The following is a 22,811-nucleotide window of genomic DNA, read 5'->3' as shown; positions in this document are numbered from 1 at the left end:
AGGTAGAGATTTGAGAGAGACCATTTCTAGAATATATTACTATATACACACTTTAATAACCAAAAACAAACATTACAGTAATAATATTGTTATTAATATAATATTATGTAATAATAGAATCGTTTATCAATTGTAGTGTAAACACTAAAAATCTTGCTTCTTCTTTTATTGGAAAGAACAATGCATTCGCTTTGTCTCTTTATTAATTAATATTAATTTATGATCGTCGCGAAGTAGCCGCGCTTGCGACTAGGCGTCGATCGCGACTGAAGAAATTACCATATCTCGCACGGAACATTTTCGCGCGGAAGCGATCGATAGTTCGTCGCTATTGATCCCGGGCATCGATTCTCGATGCGATCGAGGCCATAAGAAGTGAGGGTTGGAGGGAGGGGGAAGGGGGGAAGATATCGCGAGCGCGGCGAATCGCGACCGTCTCGTTACCTTAGAATAATAAATATTATAGTGCAATATCTAAAAAATCTGTCTTTTTTATGCAACTTACACATTCAAATACAGTGTACTCGAAAAATTTACAATCGTTATTGCCCTTACAAACATTAAATCTTTATTCGAATGGTGGTAAATCCGCGATCCCTCTCTCTGACCGCTAAAAAAGAATGTTTGATTCAAGATCGTGTGAGTGCGTGTGTGAGAATCAAAAAAGAGGTGCAGCTGCTGCTGTAGTAATACGAAAACTGTCGTATTTTTTCTTTCTTTTTTTTTCTTTTCTTGTTATATATGTATATGCGCGTGTACGCGTACATGAGCACTGCCCATACATGTATGTATCTATGCTCGTGCTTTACGTACGCACGATCGTAGATTCGATATCCTGACCGTGCGTTTTACGATCCGGAATAATATATGTATACTTTTTTGCTTATATTTTTTTCATTTGTTTTCGATTTTTTCGCCAATGTTTCGGCACTTTTTGGTCATGGTTAACTGTGCGGGCTACATATCCCTGTATACGATACATAATATACATATTATATGTATACGTTATAATACGTGTATTATATATTCCGAAAGTATATATCTGTCAGAACGAGTAATTCATCGCTCGGCAGTCCTAGTTGACACTCGAGTTTTAACACTGATGACAAATTACAATTGCGTGTGCACGTTTTATATATATGTACAATCGCTTACATGACCGAACATGTGAAGTAGTAAAACAATAACACAAAACATAACGAGTCACGTGATGATTTTACGCGGGAAACCGTCGTTTATCGACCACTTTTGCGCTGTCTGTGTAATAAAAACGGCAATAAAAATTCACGTACGTATACAATGCTCGTGGTAAAACGCGGATTTTATCTCCCGCGGAGAAATCAGATATTGTGATATCGCCGAAGCAAAAGGAAAAAATTTATTTTTTTTTTATGTGTATATAGGCTATCTTGTCTCGTTTCTAAAGTAGAAACGAATCGATCGACAAATTTTTCAATTATTATTTAACAAGAAACATTCTCCATAGTGGTGGAGAGGGAATTTTTGAGCAACTGAGAAAAGAAAAATGAAAAGGTAGAACGAAAATCATCGTGAAAAATTAACATTCGTAACTATACATTTTTTTTTCAATGTACGGTCTGTTTTTTTTTAAGTTGCATAAGATGATTCTTTTTATTTTATAACATTTAACTCTTTCGCTTTTATATAATTTTAATTTAGATAATTGTAATTTCAATAATTAATTATTCGATTTTTTTATTAGGACATCTATATCTTTTAAAATTGTGCACAAAGTGAAAATAAATAGAAATAATTACTTGTTTAATTAATTACTATCAATAATCACACGCAATTTTTATTGTTAAAAATTTTCGATAAATTATGCATTTATTTCACGAATAATTTGTAAAAAAAAATTTATGTATGCTTATTTAATTACACGATTGAATATTTGTTTACATAGCGAAAGAGTTAAGATAACTCACGGAAGTCGCACGATGAATATTCGTTCATCTACGTATAGCAACTAATCAACAACATATAAATTATGTAAAAATACGCATCGTAATTTACGTAAAATGATATTAATACGTAACAACACAGATTGCTATGAGAGAGCATTGCTTCTGAATTCAGTTCGCAAGATGGAAGAATATAATTGTATTAATCAAATAAGATCAATTAATATTTATATTTCGAAAAATTTGTTTCCTGAATTTTGTCTATGTTAATTAACTTCCACCAATTGCATGTCTTACAGTTATCACAATACAATTTTACGACTTCTACAGAATAATTTTCGATTTCTGAGAGATTTCAAAATGAAATGGATATTGAAATGGATGCAGGGCTGTACGCTGAGAGAAAGCTGTAAATACTATGCAATAAAAATTATACACATATATGCACATATAGATATATATTTTCATTATCAGATGCATATTTTTAAAAAAATTATCGAAAAATTGGATAAATAATATAAAATAATTTTGAAATTTTTAATTACATGTTTCGAAATAATTAATATCGTGAAATTTTTATTTTTCGAGATTTTATAATTATTAATTATTTTTTTTAGCTAGACGTGCTTTGTAAAGAAAAATTAAGCTTTGAAGCCATAATAACGATACTACATTACTACATTTAGAATATCACTTTATGAAAGTTTTAATGCTATATTTTTTATCAGTTCTATAGTATGAAAATTCTAAATGCCAATTTGAGCATATACCTTCCTATCTCACTTTTGTACATATAATTGTACAATTTTTATTAACTTTTTATTATAATGTATTGTCTCTTCTTATAAAATTATAATTTTTTTTCAATTCCTCGATAGTTAATTATTAATTACTATATTATCAACCACTAATTAAAATAATAGGTGTATTTAAAATCTCGAAAAATGTTTATCATTTATGATTTTTTAACAATGTTTCGAAACAACTATCAAGTCTCAAAAAACACACACAATAATGATTGTTTTCAAAGATGTAACAACTTGCATTACATATTACAATTTTCTCTCAGTCCACCACGATCGAAGGATGGCAATGATGCCAAAAATCAAAACAAGGAAACAAGGAAGAGATGAGATGAAGAAATACGATTACAATATATCGTGTAAAAATATATCTAAAGTTTCGATCTTTCTACGAAAAAAAGTATCAATGATTAAATGTCCTTTCGAAAGAATCTCTAGCCTCTCGTTACAGTCCTCGAATTTTAATCAAAATCGAATTAAAATTTCGAGGATTTGTAAATTTCTCATCAAACTAATTATCGGTAAGCGAAATGGGACGATTAACGATTTTGATCGCGGTAATTGGATAACGGGGCGATATAGTAGCGGTATTAATGCCGGTTACAGTTAGGTAGCATTGGTAAATAGAGTAATAGCAGTAACTGACGATACGAATAAGTTTTTCTAAATCTAGGATGTAGCTTGATTTTCAAGGAAAGAAGGAAAAATCCCAGACGAAGATCCTTGAGGAGGATGACTATGATCGACCTTGACAACTGGAGAGCCGGTCGACTCGAAATCACCATGGAGAAGGTGAGCATATCATGATTCAGGAAGGAGAGATCGATGGATTTGAAGTTCGATAAACTGTCTGATTCACCGACTTCGTTCCTTTTTCGTTTCAGCAGGTTCTGCTATGTGTCACGCATATACACATGAGATCTTATCTTTGAGATAATCTCATCGACGAATAAAAGGCGGAGCCGTGAATCGGAAAAAATACACCAAAAAATTCGAAGAAACGATTGGAATCTGAGAAGGGGACCTGATGCTAAACTAGAGTCTGATATGTAGACTGACTTTTGGGCCAGGTCTGGGTCGTCTGTGCGTCATATCCCACGGGTCTATCGTATCGATTCCCATATAATAATCAATCGCACAGTCGACCAGCGACGCCTTTTCTAAGATTGGATTGTTCGAATCGCGCGATTGGTCTTGCCTTTGGATTAAACAGACACGTAATATTATAATTCGCTGGGGCGTCGCTGAATCGCCTAACAGACAATTTCTTTATGCTCTCTAACGAATGAATTGCAAAGATATGTAACGTCGACTACAAGGTATAGTGTATTTTTCTCTCTTTTTCTCTCCCTCTTTCGGTATCTTTCTCTTTCTCTCTATCTATTTATTATTATATATACCTTTTTTTCTTTTAATATTTATATATATATATATATATATATATAATATCTCTCTCACTCACACAGTCTCTAAATTTTAAAGCACTCTCACGCCGGCTGAGACGATGATCACATGTGAACACTCGCAAGCCTGTCCTACATGTACTGATGACGTAGAATACAGCTATATAAATTATATTTCTTATATGCTTATAGTAATTGTATATCGTTTATATATACACATATGGCTATATGTATATATACGTATATATACGTTACCAGTTCAAGATTAATAGGTTGAAAGCTGTTCCAAGTTGCAATTTAACGTTATTTCACGGATACTTCATCCGTGTATCTATCTTCTCGTGCTCACTAGCACGACGAAAAGATTGCTTACAACCATCGATCATTTTCAAGATATTATTCTTGCATGGCACCGTATGCACCGTCTACTTACAGCATGTGTCTTATTTCGCTTATCTCCATGCTTGCTCGCGTTATCTCTATACTTCTAAAAAAAAAATCTCCCCTTTTGGCGTAAGTTAATCGCCCTACTATTCTTATCATGCACTTCTAATGTACGTATTTGTCTCTCTGTACGTCTCCTTTTATTTTTTAATACAAATATCGCGTGCATCAAAGGATTTTACAAAACGTATTTTATATATATATATATTGTATATATATATATATATATAATCTCTGATCGATCGCGATACGATCGAATATCCTCAATAATTGATTACTCCTAACAGCTGATTCACTTGGAAGATTAATATAACTGCAAAAATCTATCATTTCTTAAAATCCTTTCATTATTTCGATTCTAAATTTATTTCGCACTGTTCAAAGCAATCTTGTCGCCTCTCTGCAAAGAGGTATAGCAAGATATACCTCTAGTACATCTTGTGCCGAAAAGATTAACCTGAAAGCTCGACAAATAAGTTGAAAAGAACTGACAAATCGGCGAGGATTCGATCGAATTAGCACGATTGATCGGTCGACGAATAGATACCGCGATCAAGTACGGTGCCCATCCTATTTCCTGTGTTCGCAGACCTCGCTAGTTTGCATCTGCACATGCGATACAGTATGCAGCTCTATGCGCACATATATATACATATATATTTTCGCAGCAACACGTTATAAAAAGCGACGCTTTGTTCTTTTATCCAACGAGAACGCTTTGAAAGACGCAGTCGCAACGTTTTTTTCTCTATATACGCATTTCCTTTCGTGGCACTACATCTTTCTCTCTCCCTCTCTCTCTCTTTCTTTGTCTATCTCTCGCTCGCTCACGCTCTCCCTCTCTTTCTTTCACTCAACATTTTCAAGCTTTTTTTTTTTGTAAAAATTTTTATTCATCTTTTTTTTTTTTGTTTATTTTTGTTTACATCTCCTATTTAGTTTGTTCACGTTATACGTTGCACACCACTACGTTTGCTTTTTTGTTTCTTCTTTCATCGCTTACATCGCTTTTTGTTCCTTTTTTTTTTTCTTTTTTCACATTTTCATCTTTTTTTTTCTTTTTTTTTTCTTAATCTCCTTTCTTGTCTCTTTAACCGCGATTTAAAAATTTAAAATACTCGTATTACACGTAAGTATTTGTATGACCCTGTTTTCGTAAAGGCTTTCTAACATAAGTCGATATCGGCCGAGGAAGATAAAAAGGAAAGGCGTCGAACGTGAAGGAAGAGAAGGAATCATCAGCTTGAAGAATGATTATTAATGGTAATACGGATTTATCCATCGTTGAGTGCGGATGTGATGTGCAAAGGAAACAGGAAAGGATGTCTTTTTCTAAGTGTTTATAATATCTCTTTTCTTTTTTCCTTAATGTGCTTTTTTTTTTCGACTTTTCGTATAGAATGTTTCTCCTTCGTTTCTTCGATCTGTTAGAAGAGCCAACATAATAATGTAGAATAACGTCGTTTAAAATATTGACACAAATATTGATTTTCCATTGCGTTGCTTTACTATGATCCATGATTGTTCTTTTGAACAAGTTTTTATTCGAAAATTCGTTATATATTTTGTTAAATTCTCTGACACATGTTCAGCGCCATGTTTAATAGTAAAAAAGTATTATTGAAATTTTTTAATAATTTATCAACTGTCTCAACGATATTTAACTATTATACCGTAGAAAAAATTCACTATTTAATGATGTGTCTTAATTTTGTGTAATTTTTAATATGTAATTACAGTACAATAATTAGGATCATAGATGATTTCTAAATTATTACATTTTAAAAGTACGCCTAGTTCAAAAAATAATTTTCATTGGCATTATCCAGTGTGAAATTACAAAGCTTGAAATATACATATTCCATTTTTGTTATTCAAATATAAAAAGGCTAGTGTTACGTTATACATTGGGTATGATTGTTTCTCACAAAAATCTCGACTTCTTTCTGATTCACAAAGAATTTCAGAATTTCTATATCAGATATCTTCTACTGGAGTAATTTTGTGTGTTAAAAAACTTGCATAAATCTTCTTACTTTAAATTGTCTACATTTTACAAAATACTCGTGAGATCAATTCCTAACATCGTTACAATCATCTTATCTATACGATAACACGAGATACTTTTTTTTTCCCTAAAAAATTGATATGCAATGAGATACGATGAAGCAATTTCTAAAGAACAATTATTTCTAATTATTAATCAGACTTTTTTTTTTTTTTTTTTTTAGTTCAGAAATTACATTTCTCCTTTTGATCATGGATCAACAAGCAACGCTGGAAATTCGTCAATGTATCGAACGTGAATTCGTGTAATTATCGAAGAAGATGAGCACAAATAAAAAGGAAGACAAGGTGAAAAATCACATAAATGGGAGGAAGTGTATCAACTTGCTTGATTCGTGTAACGGAAGCACGTTACCCCGTTATCTCCATTAGACGAGACGATCTTTCGAATGGATCGTGAACATCGATGCAAACAATTAAAGATCCCAACGGTAGAAGATCGTACCATCGTATATTTTTTTATATAATCCCTGTCCTTCGAGACCCATTTTTGGGCCTTTCTTAATTTACGTATGATTCGATAAAATTCTTTATTTTTTTGATCGATTGCAACTGATGAAATGTTCTTTCGAAGATTCTTATAAGATATTTACCTGTTATATAAAATTGTGTTTTTTTACTTTGTAATTTTATAATTATTTACTTAGAAACTTAAAAATATTAAAAGAAATATTCTCTTTTATTAGCGTATAATTTTTAATTTTATTTTAAAGAGGTTATAATGATCGTTAATGCAATTCGATAATAATTTATCCTAAGATTCTGTAATAAAATTATATAATGATATAAATTGCGTAAGGAAGACTAGATATAATGATAATTATATTGTTTGGCACAAATATTATTGATAGCTTTCATATTGAAAATTCATAAAAAAAATGTATTAATTAATTGAATTAAAAAAATATCATGTAACAGGATTAATAAAAATTTCTATAAATTTTTCTCCACCAAGTATTTAAGAAGTATTATTTAAGAAGAATATAATCGCATCAGAGAAAAATCTACAAAAATTCTTCCAAAGGAACATTTTATAAGTCGCAATCCAACCAAATCTCTTCCCTCGCTCGATGCCGATTTTTCCTGTCTTTCCCTATCGAAGCCACTATTTACGTACAAATCCTACTTCATTTTTGCACAAAAATCTATCACTCTCTTTCCGCATAAAACGCATAAAACATTGGGAAAGAAAGAAAATCTATCTACCGTACAAATATATCTACAAATAAGATCCATACACAGATCCAAGAATAATTCTTACCTCCTCAATTAAAATATTTTATCAAGCATTTTCTAATATACGAAGAACGGAAGATATTCTTGCTAAGAATAATAATATCAGATCTGATTTTATATCTCTAAAGAACAATCAAATAGAACTTTTTAACTTTATTTGAAAGTAGTTAAGGAATATTTCTATTGAAAAATTTTAAAAAAATGCAAGACAGAAAATTTTAATTAAGGAAGGCAGAATTATTTTAAGCGCGAACGAAGAAGCACGGAGAACGAAGAACAACGGCTGGCTCTCTTTAAATACGCGAACAAAAGGGAACACGAAAAATCGGCAGGCAAAGAGTTCGCTATTCGAGAACAGCTGCAGCGGTATGACAATTGTATATACGTATATGTGTAATGTCTCTATATATGTGTGTATATATATATATGCATGTATATACGTACGTATGTGTCTGTGTAACGACGATTTGGCACACGTAATTAATCAGTCCGCGATTTTATCTCTTCCTCTTCTTTTTTTTTTTTTTTTATATAAGCTTGGCACACGGTTTGAGCCGTTCGCCAGATGATTTTCATGATCTCAATATATATTCTCTCTCTCTCTCTCTCTTTCTTTCTTTTTCTCTTGCATCTATCTCGTTTCATTCGATTTTACTTTTTGGCACACGTAAAATGGAAAACAATTACACATATATCTCGCGCGCATCCATGCATCTCTGCGATTCAATTAATTTCGAGTGTGCTATTCTTTCTTTTCATATTTTTGTTAGGGATGGGACGTTCGTACCTTCGAAACTACAAAAGTTTCGAATTAATTGAATTTAAAATTTTTGCTATTCTTATAACTTGAAATTCTTAAAAATTATTGTATTAAAACAAATAATATTTATATTTAAACAAATATTGAACTTATATTAATTGATATAATTTCATTAATTCATTGTAATAATTTATATAAAGAAAGAATAAAATAATTCAATTTTTTATAAATTGGCTAAGATCTTTATATTTTCTTGACAAAATCTTCATAAAAAAAAAAAGAAAAAAAAACAAAAAAGAATATAAAAAAATATATATTTTGGATTTCGAAAGTTTCGAATTCCAATTTTACGGATTAAAAATCAGCCTTCATTTCTAATTTTTATTCTTCGCGTATTCTCTCGAGGTCTTCCCGATCCCTCGCTTTCTTTCATTACATTTAACCATTTCTCTCCCATGAATACTACTTGTTCATATATTTCCGTTTGTTTTCACACGCACACGCACACACACATACATGCACGCGCGCACACACACAAATCTCTCTTTTCTTCTTTTTCTCTCTTTATCTCTCGTGTTTCTCTCTTTTTTTTTTTTCTTATTTTCGCTTAATCGTTACAGAAAAATATGCCACTGAGTAAATCTTCGCGCGGCCGTTCAAAATCGCGCTCGAGTCTTTTTTTCTTCTTCCACGCGCCCTTCAGACGAGAGAACTAAAAGGTCCTTTATTTTTTTTTTTTAAATTCTTGCCCTTAATTCCGCGCCCCTTAATTAATAGGGCGCATGCGCTTCAATATCCTATAAAAACTAAGTTATTTCTTAGCTGATTGCCTTGCGTTACGGTTAAGGTTGGGCAACTGATACGGGTCATCGCGGACCCATGTCTACATTCGCCTTTACACGCGTCGATCCTCTCGTCGATCGAGAAATCAACTTTCTATTGGCATTAAGGATTCTAATTATCGTTATTTTATTGTTCTATGTCTATTTCATATTGTACAAAATTTCTGTTAATATTTTTAATAATTCAATTTGCTTATCATATAATTCAATTTTGGTTTTATAATGTATTGTTTTTGAAAGATTTGAAAAATTATGATTTTAATAGAAAATGATTTTTTATTTTTTTTAAGTATATTCTATATTGAGCAAATATAATCTTTTTACGTTTATGTGATATGTGAGATTAAATGTATTTAAAATGTTTCAAAAACTATTGATTCTATGCTTATTGAATATAATACATATAAAAGAATAAATTACTAAGTCATTTTTTTTTAGATGAAAAAAGATGAAAATATAAATAATACTGTTTGGATAATATATATATATATATTTAAAAATTTTATCGAAAATTTTATTAGTTTGGGCATTATGTCTCTATTATGATCTTAATAACATTCGATCTTTGTTGGTTTTGAAAATATAATCAATAAAACGATTAAAAATAAAAACATAAAAATTCGTATAATAATAAAAAATATTGCACATTTGTTAGTTAATTGATTTATTGTGCTTGCCTTGTCACAATAATCCTATTTCTTCTAAAGATTGTTCTTCTAAAAATTTAAAAAAAAACAAGCTTATAAATAATTTAATTGCAAAGTTATAAAATTTGAATAATTATTCTATTTAAAATATTTTTATACTTTGTAATCATAATGTAATAATATAATCATAAAGATATTAAAATTCATAAACGCAACATTAAATTCAATTTTTCAATGTTTCCAAACAATACATTATAAAAGTTATTCCTGATTGGCAAAAATATCGTCGAATAAAATCCTTTATAACACCTTCACTGTGCAAGTCTCAATCGGAATCAGTAATTAATCTTGCATGCAATACTGATCCAGATATAAGACACAATAAGACACAAATAAAAATTATTAAATTTTAAAAATAACTTTTATAATATTCACATGTAAAGCACGTATTATGTATTTCTATATTAAGTAAAGCCTTACAATAGAATATCTTATATATTATAATATATTCTATATATTCTACAATATATGTATATTATATTGTAATATAATTCTATTTTTATATTACAATATTATATTGTAATTATATATCATATTCTGTAGAAATATCTTTCATAATAAAAATCATTTGTTAGCATATATAATGAATAAAATACTAATTCAATCAGTGAAAATGTTTTGTGTTAGTTTCGACTCGAAACAAGTGATCGCCATGATACAAGGTAATGGTCACATGGTACCGCGATAACAACCAATCAGAACCCGCGCAGTTAGGATAAGGCCCCTGCACTAACAGATTGCTCTACGCCACAACGATACGATCGCGTTTCCTATCGACGTTGACGCGTGCAACGTTCTCGCTTTGTTTCAATAAATTTTGTTCGTCGAGGGCAAATTGCGAGACGAATAAGGAGGATTATATATTATTGAAGAGAATTGGGATCGAGAAAAATCTACGATTAATAACTCTTCTTATTATACTTTGTGGAGAAACAAAAGACCGATACGCGATATATGTTTTTCTGATCAAACTGCTCGTAACTGGAATATAGCTGGAATCGTGTAAATAATGGAATCATGAAAAAAGAAACAAGGATTCAAAATACAATGATTTGTTCTGCACGAAAGATTATTTGACGAATAATTTGTGTCTTCATAGGTTTTTGTAATGAGAACGTTGAAATAATCCAATTTTTATTTAGAATAATATCGAAAAATTTACGAATCAATTTCAATTGATAACCTAACCTATACCATTTCATTTGTAGTATAGTTGACATTAGCTGAAGATATCTTATAACTTGTCAGGAATTCTACGAATCATATTGAATATTCGAGAATAAAAATGTTAAATAATTTCGTAGAAATCCTGATCAGAAATCAGAATTCGTAAAATATATAATCTACAAATTTTGAAGGAGCTTGAGATTCTAGAGGTATAGGCTGTTCCAAGTGTCCATGATTTATTTTATATTTTCCTTTTTTTCTCAATCTTTTCTTTCTACTTCTTTATCCTGTTTTATTTTTTTGTTTCAGAAACATCTTTACATACATTATTATAGAATCAATAATTAAACAAGAATTAAATAAAATTTGTTGATAGTATTTTATAATTTTCATTCAAAGTTTTAGATTATTCAAAATTTATGGATTTCAGTCAGTAATAATAACCTATTTCACTCTATTTTTATAAATCTAACTTATATAAAATATACTTGATATTAGAGGTATTGTATAATTTTTCATTTTGTTGAATATTTGATTCTATATAAGAACCAGAATTATTGTAATAAATCAAAATTCATAATTCAACCTATAATTTTAAAACAAGATTAAGATTCTAAGAATACAGATTTCATGTATTATGACTTATGAAGTTTTTTTTTTGCATTCTTTATTCTGATTTATTTTTCTGTTTTAGCAATCATTTTTACACGAATAATCATAAATAATAGCAGCAATTTGAAAAGGATTAAATGAAACACTTGACATTATTTTGAACGCCTCTGGATAAATTGTATATCATTATTCCGTTGACTAACCCCTTAAAGACCATACTTGAATCATTTCATTTTTTTTCAATTATATTTATCTCAAGTTAATTTGGTTTTTCATTTTAAATGTATACAAAATTGAGTATAATTATATCATAATCATGAGTTAGATTAAGTCTCTCTCTCTTTTATTTTGAATTTGAAATAATTTTGAATTTGAACTTTAAGATAAAATTATGTATTTTTATCGAATTTTGTAAAATAATTTGACCTTTAAGAAGCTAATGGAATTATTATTTTTATTTGTTCTGATCTCTTTAGAAATGTGGCTCCTTTTCATTGTAGATCAAAAGAAATTAAGTTATGGCAAACGAGCTATAGCAGTTACTATATACTACGAAAGAATCGGCTGATTCGAAAATATATGCTACGAGCTAGAAACGTCTCGAATAATTAGTTACGATTAGTCTACAGATTTTCCATTTCACGAGATAATACACGCTGAATAAATATATGGAGCTTGATTATTATTGGAGCAGAAGAGAGATTAATTATTTCGTAACCTAGTCATATGTGTCACCGGATATGCTTCTGGTGTACATCAGCCTCGATGATGGTTCCTTAATTATATAATGGAAATCACGGGCATAAAAATGATTTTATGTTAATCAGACGATTGAATGAGAAAAACCATCAACGAAGTTTGATAAAGTGAATTTTTCTTCATTTTTTTATGTTTTTCTTTTTTCTTTTTTAAGTATTTGGTTTGATTGAAGCACAATGGATAGTGACGATACCTCGTTCATTCGAGAATATACAACGAGATTAAAAAGAAATGACGAAATATCGCATTAGCCATCGTTCTTCGCGCGAAGTATCAACTATCCAAACTCACTAGGACAGTTTAGAACACAAATAGCTCTTTCTTTCGTCACAATGAACTTTTCACTCAAATCATAATTTTTTGTGATATTTGTGATTATTTGAAAAATAAATTTGTTTTTTCTTAATCTTCAAAAACAATTTATAGTCTTTCTTCAAAAATATCGAGTCAATAATTATTTGTTTTCTTTAAATTATTTCACGTTGTATTATTATTAGTAATTGGAACACTTAAGGGTGATTTAAAATACACTGCAAAAAAATATTATACTTATCCAAGTATATTATATATACTTGGATAATACAAGAATATTAACATTGAATGTATGGTATTAGTTTACATTGAGCATACGCATTAATACTATATATAATTTAAAATTAAATAATATATTGTATATAATACATTAAACTTGTAGAAATGTATATAATATTTTTAATGAACATTTTTCCTCACAGCCTTCTAAGTAAAAACACTTATCTAACTAAAGACACAAGTGATTATTAAATATCATATTTTATCTCAAATATCAAAATATTTTGAAAGTACTTATTACTTATTAGCTAAGAAAATTTTAATTAAACTTGACTATTTTTTTTGACATAGCTTTTAATGCACCCTTAAGATCCAAATAATACAATGTTATTTATTACTTTAATTAACTAGTTTTTTGTCGAATCATGAAATTTATAAAATTTATTATTAAATTTTTGTAATATTTATAAGATTATATGAATATGAATTAGCAAGAAAAAGATGTTTAAATATAATAAAGTATTTTTAAAAAAATCTTTTATGCTAAATTTTATTGAGAAAATTCAGCATAAATTTCAAAATAAATTATTTTGTTGATGGAACTAATAAAATGAAATCATAAATTAAAGCTTATTTAGTAACATTGATTTATACAATCATGTTTTATAAAAAGCTACTTAAATTTTATGCACCTCTATATTAAGCACCTTTAATTTCAAGATTTAAATCATTTATATTGGTATTTAAAATTTCTGTATAAAAATATGCATTGTATAAAACAAAATAAATAAATAGTGAATATATTTAAATAAATTTTATTTAAATATATTCACTATAAAAAAAATTCAAATCAAAATAATAATAATCCAAACTTATATTATAAGATTTATAACTGGATTAGATATATATAACTATTTTATTACAATTAGAAATTGCTTTTTATACATATTAGCTATTAATATAAATAAATAAATTTTAAATTTTTTGAATGAGAAACAAATATTTTAAATAAATAAAATTCAATTCTAATTTTACAATATCAGTTTCATCATCATTTCAATTCCACCAACAATACAATAATCTATCCAATATATTTTAATTTCGAAAAAAAAAAAATTACATTTTACTTTTCATATAAAACCTGTCGAGAATTAAATCAGATCTCTGTAATCGTCGAAGAGAATGAGTTGAGTGAAAAGATCACAATATACCTGTGTATATATAACTTTTCTATATAAATGCGCGCGGCAACCGCCTCTCTTATTTTTCTTCTATAAAACATCGATCTGGATCTCTATATCCCTGAAACACACGGATCATCGTGAGGAGGATTACACGCACGCGCGCACATATTTCATTCTTTGAAAAATAGGAGAAAAAAAAAATAATAAATAAATAAAACGTATTACCCTCTTCTTTAGAGCTTTTTATCTTTTTTCTTGTTTTTTCACCTTTTCTTCGCGTCTGAGTCACTTTTTGCACAATTTGCTTCATCCGTCGATCACTATCTTCTCCAATTTTTATCCTCTCATGTAGATTATTTCTTTTGCATTCACGCATATACATCCACGAATACACGCATACTCACTCAACATTTGTCGAATTACTACGATGATCGTATACAAGCATTCGTTATTTTTATCATCTTTTTTCTTCCATCTTTTTTTCCCCCGTTTTTTGTTCTTCTCTCTGCGATCTCTGTGCCTTAAAAATTGTTCTTAACTACTTACTAATATAATCGATTCTAATCACAGCAATTATTTATTGTTGATATACACAATCATACAGCGTCTCTCTCGCTAATTTTTTTTTTCTTCAGCTTGTTCTTTTCGATATATACTATATATATTATATATATATTTATATGTAATTCACGTGTGTGTGTGTTTCTCGAATTGTTTGCTTCAGAAACCTGCTTTACATTCCCTCTGTCGTTTTTGCATTCTGATTTTTTAAGTTTCAGTTGAGCAGAGGTTGCTTCTATAGGTGCGCGAGCGACGATGTCGTCGCCATATTGTTTCTAATCTTACTTTTTCTTCTTTTTCTTTTTATTCCACCATTTTTCTTGCGGTTTTCTGTTATTTTTCTTTTCGCACGTTTAACGTCGTCATCGTACGTTTAACGATACGTTGTCATCATACGTTCGACGATAGAGAGCGAAGGGACAAGGGGTGCGACGGGTTGCGAAGAGAATCATGTGAAATCGCGAAGACGAAGAGGATAACGAGAAGATCCAGCAGAGTAAAAATTATTTGTTGTATTTTTTTTTTCTTCATTTCTTAATTTCGGTCTTTCTTCTTTTGTTACTATTTTTTCTTATTTTGGCCATGGCCTCGGTGTATACGTGTGCGAGTGCAAGTGAGGTTATAATCGGTGAGAAAAGAGAAAATTACTTCGTCGAGAACGTCGATGCATGATCAAATATCATCTTTTTACAATCGTAACCGTTATTAACATTATAATATAAATAATATTACATTATTTATAACGATGTTATAGATAATATTACAATGAATAATTTAGTTTTAGTTAACATATAAACGTAAAAAGTGAATGAATTTCAATTTAACGTGTTGATATTTTCTTTTCACACATTTTTTCTTGAAAATAAAATTGCGATTAATATATAATAATATATATTATAATGAACATATAGATATATAATATTTCGAATAAATGACAATGTTCGATTGAAAATTTTGTTTTCGAACATTATCTGAGCAAATTATCGATGAATTACCGATTATATTAACCTCTTGCATAATCAATATGATTTAAATGAATGATTAAAATATTTTCGATTTTTTTCTTTTTTTTATAATGAATTCATATTTTAATTTTATTCAAAATTATTGTAATTGGTTATTGAAAAAATAAAAAAAATTAAATCAAAATCATAAATGTAATATCTATTCAAATTTATATACAGTTTTTCTATTTTAAAAATTATCAATGATTACAATAAATTGTTTCCTGCAATATAATAATGATAAATAAAATAAAATTTAAAAAACATAAATATATGTAACTTCTAAGGAATAATTCTTTTTGATTTTCTTATAACTCTTCCTTTTTTTAGAATGATAATGACTATCATGGATTGATCATGTAAGGGGCTAAAAGTATAATAAAAATAAGATTATAAATAGAAAAACAAATGCTAATCCGATTGATGAAATTAATGAAATAATATCATTTAAAAAATGATATTAAAGAACATGAATAAATTGATAAATATATACAACGACATGAATATAAATATTTACAAAAAGATTTCAAATTTTGAGCGATCGAAGAAGATAAAGCTAGAAAAAAATTTTCGATCGCTGAACTAGCTAACTTCAGTTAGCTACATACTTGATACCATATTGCACATCATTCTCGCGTCCTCGACATTAAAACGAAGAAAAGAAAAATGTGATTTAATGTCAATCTTTCTAATTATTTTTTTAAGATGACACAATCAAGAATCTTTTTCTTCGCTAAAAAGTCAATAACTGCAATGACGCACGCAATTAAGAAAAATAATCGTCTAAAAAATAGTCCAAATTTCGCGAGGGAAATACGCTGATTATGTAAAGAGGACGAGGAAGAACATGAAAAGATCCGCGGAAGGCGAATATTCTCTAAGCGAGAACGACGAGCTTTATCGAGGATTTCGCGCGGATCATGAATCTTTGGCACACATTGGAAGATTCCATCGAAAACCCATCAAAGATTCAGTCGAAGATTCATCGACGATTTATCGAACGATCGATTGATCGATATAGAAATAATGTTTTCTGAGTTAGTGTAACATTTTTATTTTTCTTTCAAAAATATCAACATTTATGTTCTTAATGAATAATTAACCTTTTCAATATGCTCGATGCTTTAATACAAATTATTGTTACAAATGGACTTACTTTTTATATTTTTATTTATTTTTTAGCGATGTTATTTTGACATGTTTATGTTTTCTGGCAATAAAATTTAAATTGTTAAATTCCGATCGATAATAATAATTATGAATAATTAAGGATCCATTAAAAGATTTGCAAAAATCTGACTTAAATTAATAGTGTCAGAAATTATTGTTAAACATTAATAAGTAAATATCAAGAGAACATTATAAATGATTTTTCAATTATAGATAAACATTTATATTAACGAAACGGTTAATTATTTAAAAATGTTTAATTGCTGATTTATTTTGCTATCTAAGTAAGATAACATCGGCACCTAATCATTAATAGATTAACTCAGGAAACATTGTTCGACAGTCTTGCTTCGAATATCATCATCGAACATCATTACAATCATCTAAAAAATGGACACCGAACGAAACGCACGCTTATGCATATATGCATGTGTACTGACCATCGTGCACCGTGTATTGAAACACATATTGTAGTGGGAATTAATATTGAACTCTGGATATATATATACGAACAACGATCAAGATAAAGATCAAGAAAAATTCCATTTACCATTCTTATCTTTCTTTCTTGATTTCACTATTTTCATTTCGTTCTCAGAGCTCGTCGATTCTAGAAGACACTGAATTTACCCTGCAATGAATATACACACAGAGAATAATTGAGAAATCTGAATCTGATTTTGCTCGCCAGATGTCATTGAAGCGAATTATAAAAGCACGCTCTAGTTTAAAAATGATGAACTAATAATACATCCTTGGTCTGCAGAGTCATTTATATGTACCAATTTGACTCTTACAATCTATGTTATAGATTTCATAATTTATATTGAAATTTTATAGTTTCTTTTTTTTTTCTCATTCTTAACATTACTAACGTTTCATTGTGTACTATTAATTGATTAACAGTTCGTGCAATCCAACATTGAAGAAATTCATTTATAGTTCCCTATTCTAGGTTATGACAAACGAAGTTTCTATATGAAAAAAGATCTAATAAACGGCGGAAGAATAGCTTGAATTGAAGATTGAAGATGAAGAAAAGAATATAAAGAAGAAAATACTTCTTGATGAAAACTAAGTTTTCAACTCGCACATCTTTTCATTATTTAATCTCCTCTAATTTTTTATTTTTCTCTTTACTTCTGTTTTTTATATAGTATAATTTATATTCCACATAATTTTATTTTTGTTCTTTCAATAGAAGAACGCCTATCATCAATTCGATATTTTATAATATTATCGAATATTATCATCGATTAATGAATCGAATTGATGATATTTTTTTCTTTTTTTCGACAATTTTGTCGTTTATATTTTTTTTGTTTATTTTTTTCTTTAAAGATATGCCACACTGGATTCGAGACCGGTTCCAAACTCTGGCTTTGAGGCTTTTTAAGATGTTTTCAAAGAGGAACTCGACGAGAGATCCAGCTACGGCCATGGTCATTTCGAGATAAAAGAAAACGAATGCTTTCTTTTCTTTTTAATATTAATTTTCAAATCTTTATATGTAATATGATATAATATATTTCAATTTATTAAAATTAAATTTTAATCATTGGATTTGATAAATAATTAAAATATTTTTTTTAGATCTCATTTGTTTGAGAATTCATCAAAAATACTAGAAAATATTAATATTTTTAATAAATGAACTCATTTCTTTTTATTACGATTTTAAGTAAATTTTATCAATGGAAAATGATAAAGATTTAATGATTGGAAAGCATCGGTGGTTACGAAAATTGATGATTTGTTCAAAATTTAACAAATCTATCGTATATTATTTTTATATTTCATAAAATATAAAAAACAATGTGAAGAAAATAAAAATCAATAAAAATGTTCTAATGCATGTTAAATTAAAACTTTATTGACTAAATATGATTAATATAATATATATATATATATATATATAAATTTATATTTATATTTTCTTTTTTATATAGATTATATAACAAATTGAATATTGGAAGAAATTATTTAAAGTTATTATCATTAGATGAAATTTAATGAAAATATTCGAACCTGAAATAAATAAATAATTTATGATTATGATATTGCAGAAAATATAATAAATAAAGGATTCATTTGAATGAAACATGCAAGATGAATTGAATGGCGCGCGCATAACTAATGGTTGCTTAGTCTACTTCTTCGAATGAATTACCGAGCATCGTAAAAGATTTTATGATGCATTATGTTTGGCGAAATACTTCAGCCATACTAGAGAGCTAAATTATGCATTGAATGCATCAATTTATCAATTATTATGCAACAAAAATGAATAGAAAGTTGCTTTGTACTAAAGACAAAAGGTAATAATTATAATATTTAAAATTTAATATTAATTATATATTTTACAATTAGTTATGTTAAATTACTTCTTTATAATTCTCTGCTAATTCTTTATTTCCTTTAAATTATTATAAAATTTATATAAAATTAAAATACATATTTTAAAGTTTATATTCTTTCCTAATGTAATCATCTAATTTTCAATTATTTTTACTAAAACCCTTAATATTTTATTAGTTAATTATAGGGTTTTATTTTTTAATTATTATTTTTATTATTTTTTTCTTTCTAAATAAGAACAAATAAATTTAATAATAAGAAGAATAAAGTATCTTTATTCTTATGTTAACGAAAACAAAATATTGTTTGCAATGCACATAAATTTATCTATTGATAAATTAATAAATACAACAATAGATACACAAACATTTTAATTTCTATTACAAAATAACAATATGCAAAACAAATTTAATTATAATATGTTAATATGTTAAATTTAAAGAATTTCTACTTTCACCGAGGCTTTCCAAAAAAAATTGAATTAATTATCATTATGGATGATAGTAATGAAATAAGATTTTAAAAAATGGCACAAAATTTTAATAATTATAAGAATCTTGTTTTTAAATTGATCAAACTCTACTTAATAAGGTCTTTGATAATTTGAACACATTAAAACAGCATATTGATTTTATTCTAGATCTCCTCTTAATCTCTGTCGAGTCTCCATTATGGCTTCAAGCAGATGAAGAACTTATATTGAATCTCCTAAAAGATGTCAATTTTGAAAGGGGACAAGATTTTTAAGACTATTGTCTTAAAAATTAATTAATTATCAAATGAAAGACCCCTCTACTTCGTCTCGATCGACGCAGAAAACCAACAGAATTATAGAAAATAACACTTGGGCGTTATTTGATGGTGAACTAGAGCTTCCCAAGTGATAATTTCTTTTTCTTATGATGTAGCATATTATTGAAGTACAATCTTTTCGCAAGCATACTTTTGTTGGAAAATAAAATTCTCCAATTGTGGAGAATTTTATTTTTCAAACAAAAGATGGATTATCTATATTCTAGGGCAAAAAGTTAATAAGAAATCTGATCTCTTCTAAAGATAGAATCTGAAAGTTATTTCTTTCATTTCACATCTGTAGTGAGAAATATCGAGTAACAATTATCTTCTACTCTTCACTGATACTCTGAATGTTTATATGAAATCAATATGCCTTTAATGATATTTATTAATGATTCTAAAAGAATTTATTGAAAGATTTCTTTATCCAAAAAAATAAAAATATCAATAATAGAAAATTCTATTAAATTGGAAATCTAAGTTCTGCTGGATATTTTCATACTGGAGATTTCAATGTCCAAAGAGGGGTCATTATCCCATTGGGGTGGCTTTATGTTTTAAATTAGCTAAATGGGTGAAAAGAATCCCATCAGTCTCCATTCCTTAAAATAGCCAGCAATAGAAAAAATGCTAACAATCGACCTAATATTATATAGTTATTCAGCGTCTTTTTTTCATACATTCATGATTAATAATAATTATAATAATAATTTTTTCGTACTATGCTGGCCGAAAATATAAGATCATCTTTTCTCTCATTGAATTTCTGTTTCCACTTGATACCATGAATTGTATAACGTCATATTTTATATTTTCGAAGCTCTATCAATTTTATTTTATAAAAAATTTCATTAATATCGTAGTATTAGATTATTCTTAATAAATAATAAATTCATATATTAAATAACAAATAATAGTTTAAAAATTACTTTATTTACTTTATTTAAGAATTTAAATGAAAATTGAATCTTTGAAATAATTGTTAAAGACTAAAAATCTAATAGAATAATGTTAAATTAAAAATGTAATGAAATTATAAATGTAATTAATTAAATAATTAAGCGAAAGTAAGTAATTAAACATTAATAGATTTTTAAAGAAAAATTAGGATATTTATATGATAAATATGGCGCTATATAATTTCATATATGCTCTTTCAGAAATAGCATTTAATACGCAAATCCATGAAAACAAAGATCCAATCATTGAAATATGAGGTGATCGAAAATTTTCGGCCATTATAGTATTTTTCTTCCGCCTCTCTCGTATTTTCATTTTGTTTTTTTTCTCTCGTTTTTTTAAATATAAAAATGAAAACTAACATATCTTTGGCTTGTTCCCTTTACCAATCGGCAGCAGCCACCGTGTATGTATAACGGGCTGCGGCGTGCATCGTTATTATTTGTTTCTTCTTTTTTTTGTTTGTTTAAATATCTTTTGTACATTTTTGTACACTTGAGTATATATATATATATAATATATTCGTGTACGCACATGCGTGTCTTCTTCGTCTCTACTTGCATGTATTTTTTTTCTTAATTTTTTTTTCTTTTTATAATTATTATTATTAAGCGCGTGCTCGATTTAATCCCTTTTCTCCCTGCATTCTTGCCACTTATGTACACCTCTGTTATTCTCTTATCGAGAGCGCGCACAATATTCTCACGTATATATATATATATATATGTATATGTTTGTATGTTATATGCTATACCTCTGTGTGTATACGTGTGTATGCGTACAATATGTATTTAAATTCGTAACGTGTATCCACGCGTACTTCCCTCTGGTTTAACCATTTTTATAACATGTATATGTATATACTTGTATATTTGCAGATGTACGTGTATATTATGTGTATGCATGATGTGTGTACTTTTCCTTTTCCATCGTTGATGTGTTCCATTTTTGTTCACCTTTTGTTCTTTATCATGTATATTGTGTATGCGTAAGTATGTGTAAGTATATTAATGTTTCTTCTTGATCAAGTGTATAATTATCATGTATATGTGGTTATATATCGTGTACATATGTATTAAACTTGAGTATATATGTGATCTGTCTGTGTGTGTATGCTGTGTATGTATGTATGTATGTGTTGAAAAATGTGTTATGTGTCGATTAGCAAGCTGGTTGAACACAGTACGTGGCCCAGCCCCAGATGCCATTGACAGCTTCGCGTGCGTCGTGACGCCCCGCGTCCTTTCGACGACAACGACATACGTATGTGTCTCACCACATTTAGTGGATCGGCGACTTAACGATGTGGTCCGGTGGGATGAAGTGGTACGCGGGTATCGAGAGTCCCGTCGTTTCTTGTGATATCCTGAAACAGAATTGGCCGTGTCTGTCAGACCGGATGTGAACTGTGAGTTCGCCGCGATGCGCCGGTTCTGCTCGAGCTTGCGAGCCGGGCATGAGAGCGGTTAAGTATTATCGTATGTTCATTTTGTTTTTTTGGTCATTATTAATTTAACATTTTTTTA

The 22,811-nt window shown here is 28.5% G+C and overlaps 1 protein-coding gene across 8 annotated transcripts in view; it reads right to left on the bottom strand.

The window, feature by feature from the left end:
* Positions 1–23: 23 nt before the first annotated feature.
* The window catches only part of LOC108002506 (poly(rC)-binding protein 3), a 441,044-nt gene continuing 418,256 nt past the window's right edge, over positions 24–22,811 (bottom strand). For 7 of the 8 annotated variants that reach the window (XM_062083268.1, XM_062083270.1, XM_028669095.2 and 4 more), the window contains one exon: positions 24–22,651. In XM_062083268.1, coding sequence (XP_061939252.1) covers positions 22,567–22,651 — 85 coding nt within the window. In that variant the 3' untranslated portion in view covers positions 24–22,566. The remainder of the gene's footprint in view (positions 22,652–22,811) is intronic. The other variant, XR_009832245.1, reaches the window with a different exon arrangement.

This window comes from Apis cerana, linkage group LG12 (genome assembly GCF_029169275.1).
Source record: "Apis cerana isolate GH-2021 linkage group LG12, AcerK_1.0, whole genome shotgun sequence".
In the NCBI taxonomy this organism is placed as follows: Eukaryota; Metazoa; Arthropoda; class Insecta; order Hymenoptera; family Apidae; genus Apis; species Apis cerana.
The sequence above is the reverse complement of the archived record's forward strand: the minus strand, read 5'-3'. Positions and strand labels throughout refer to the sequence as shown.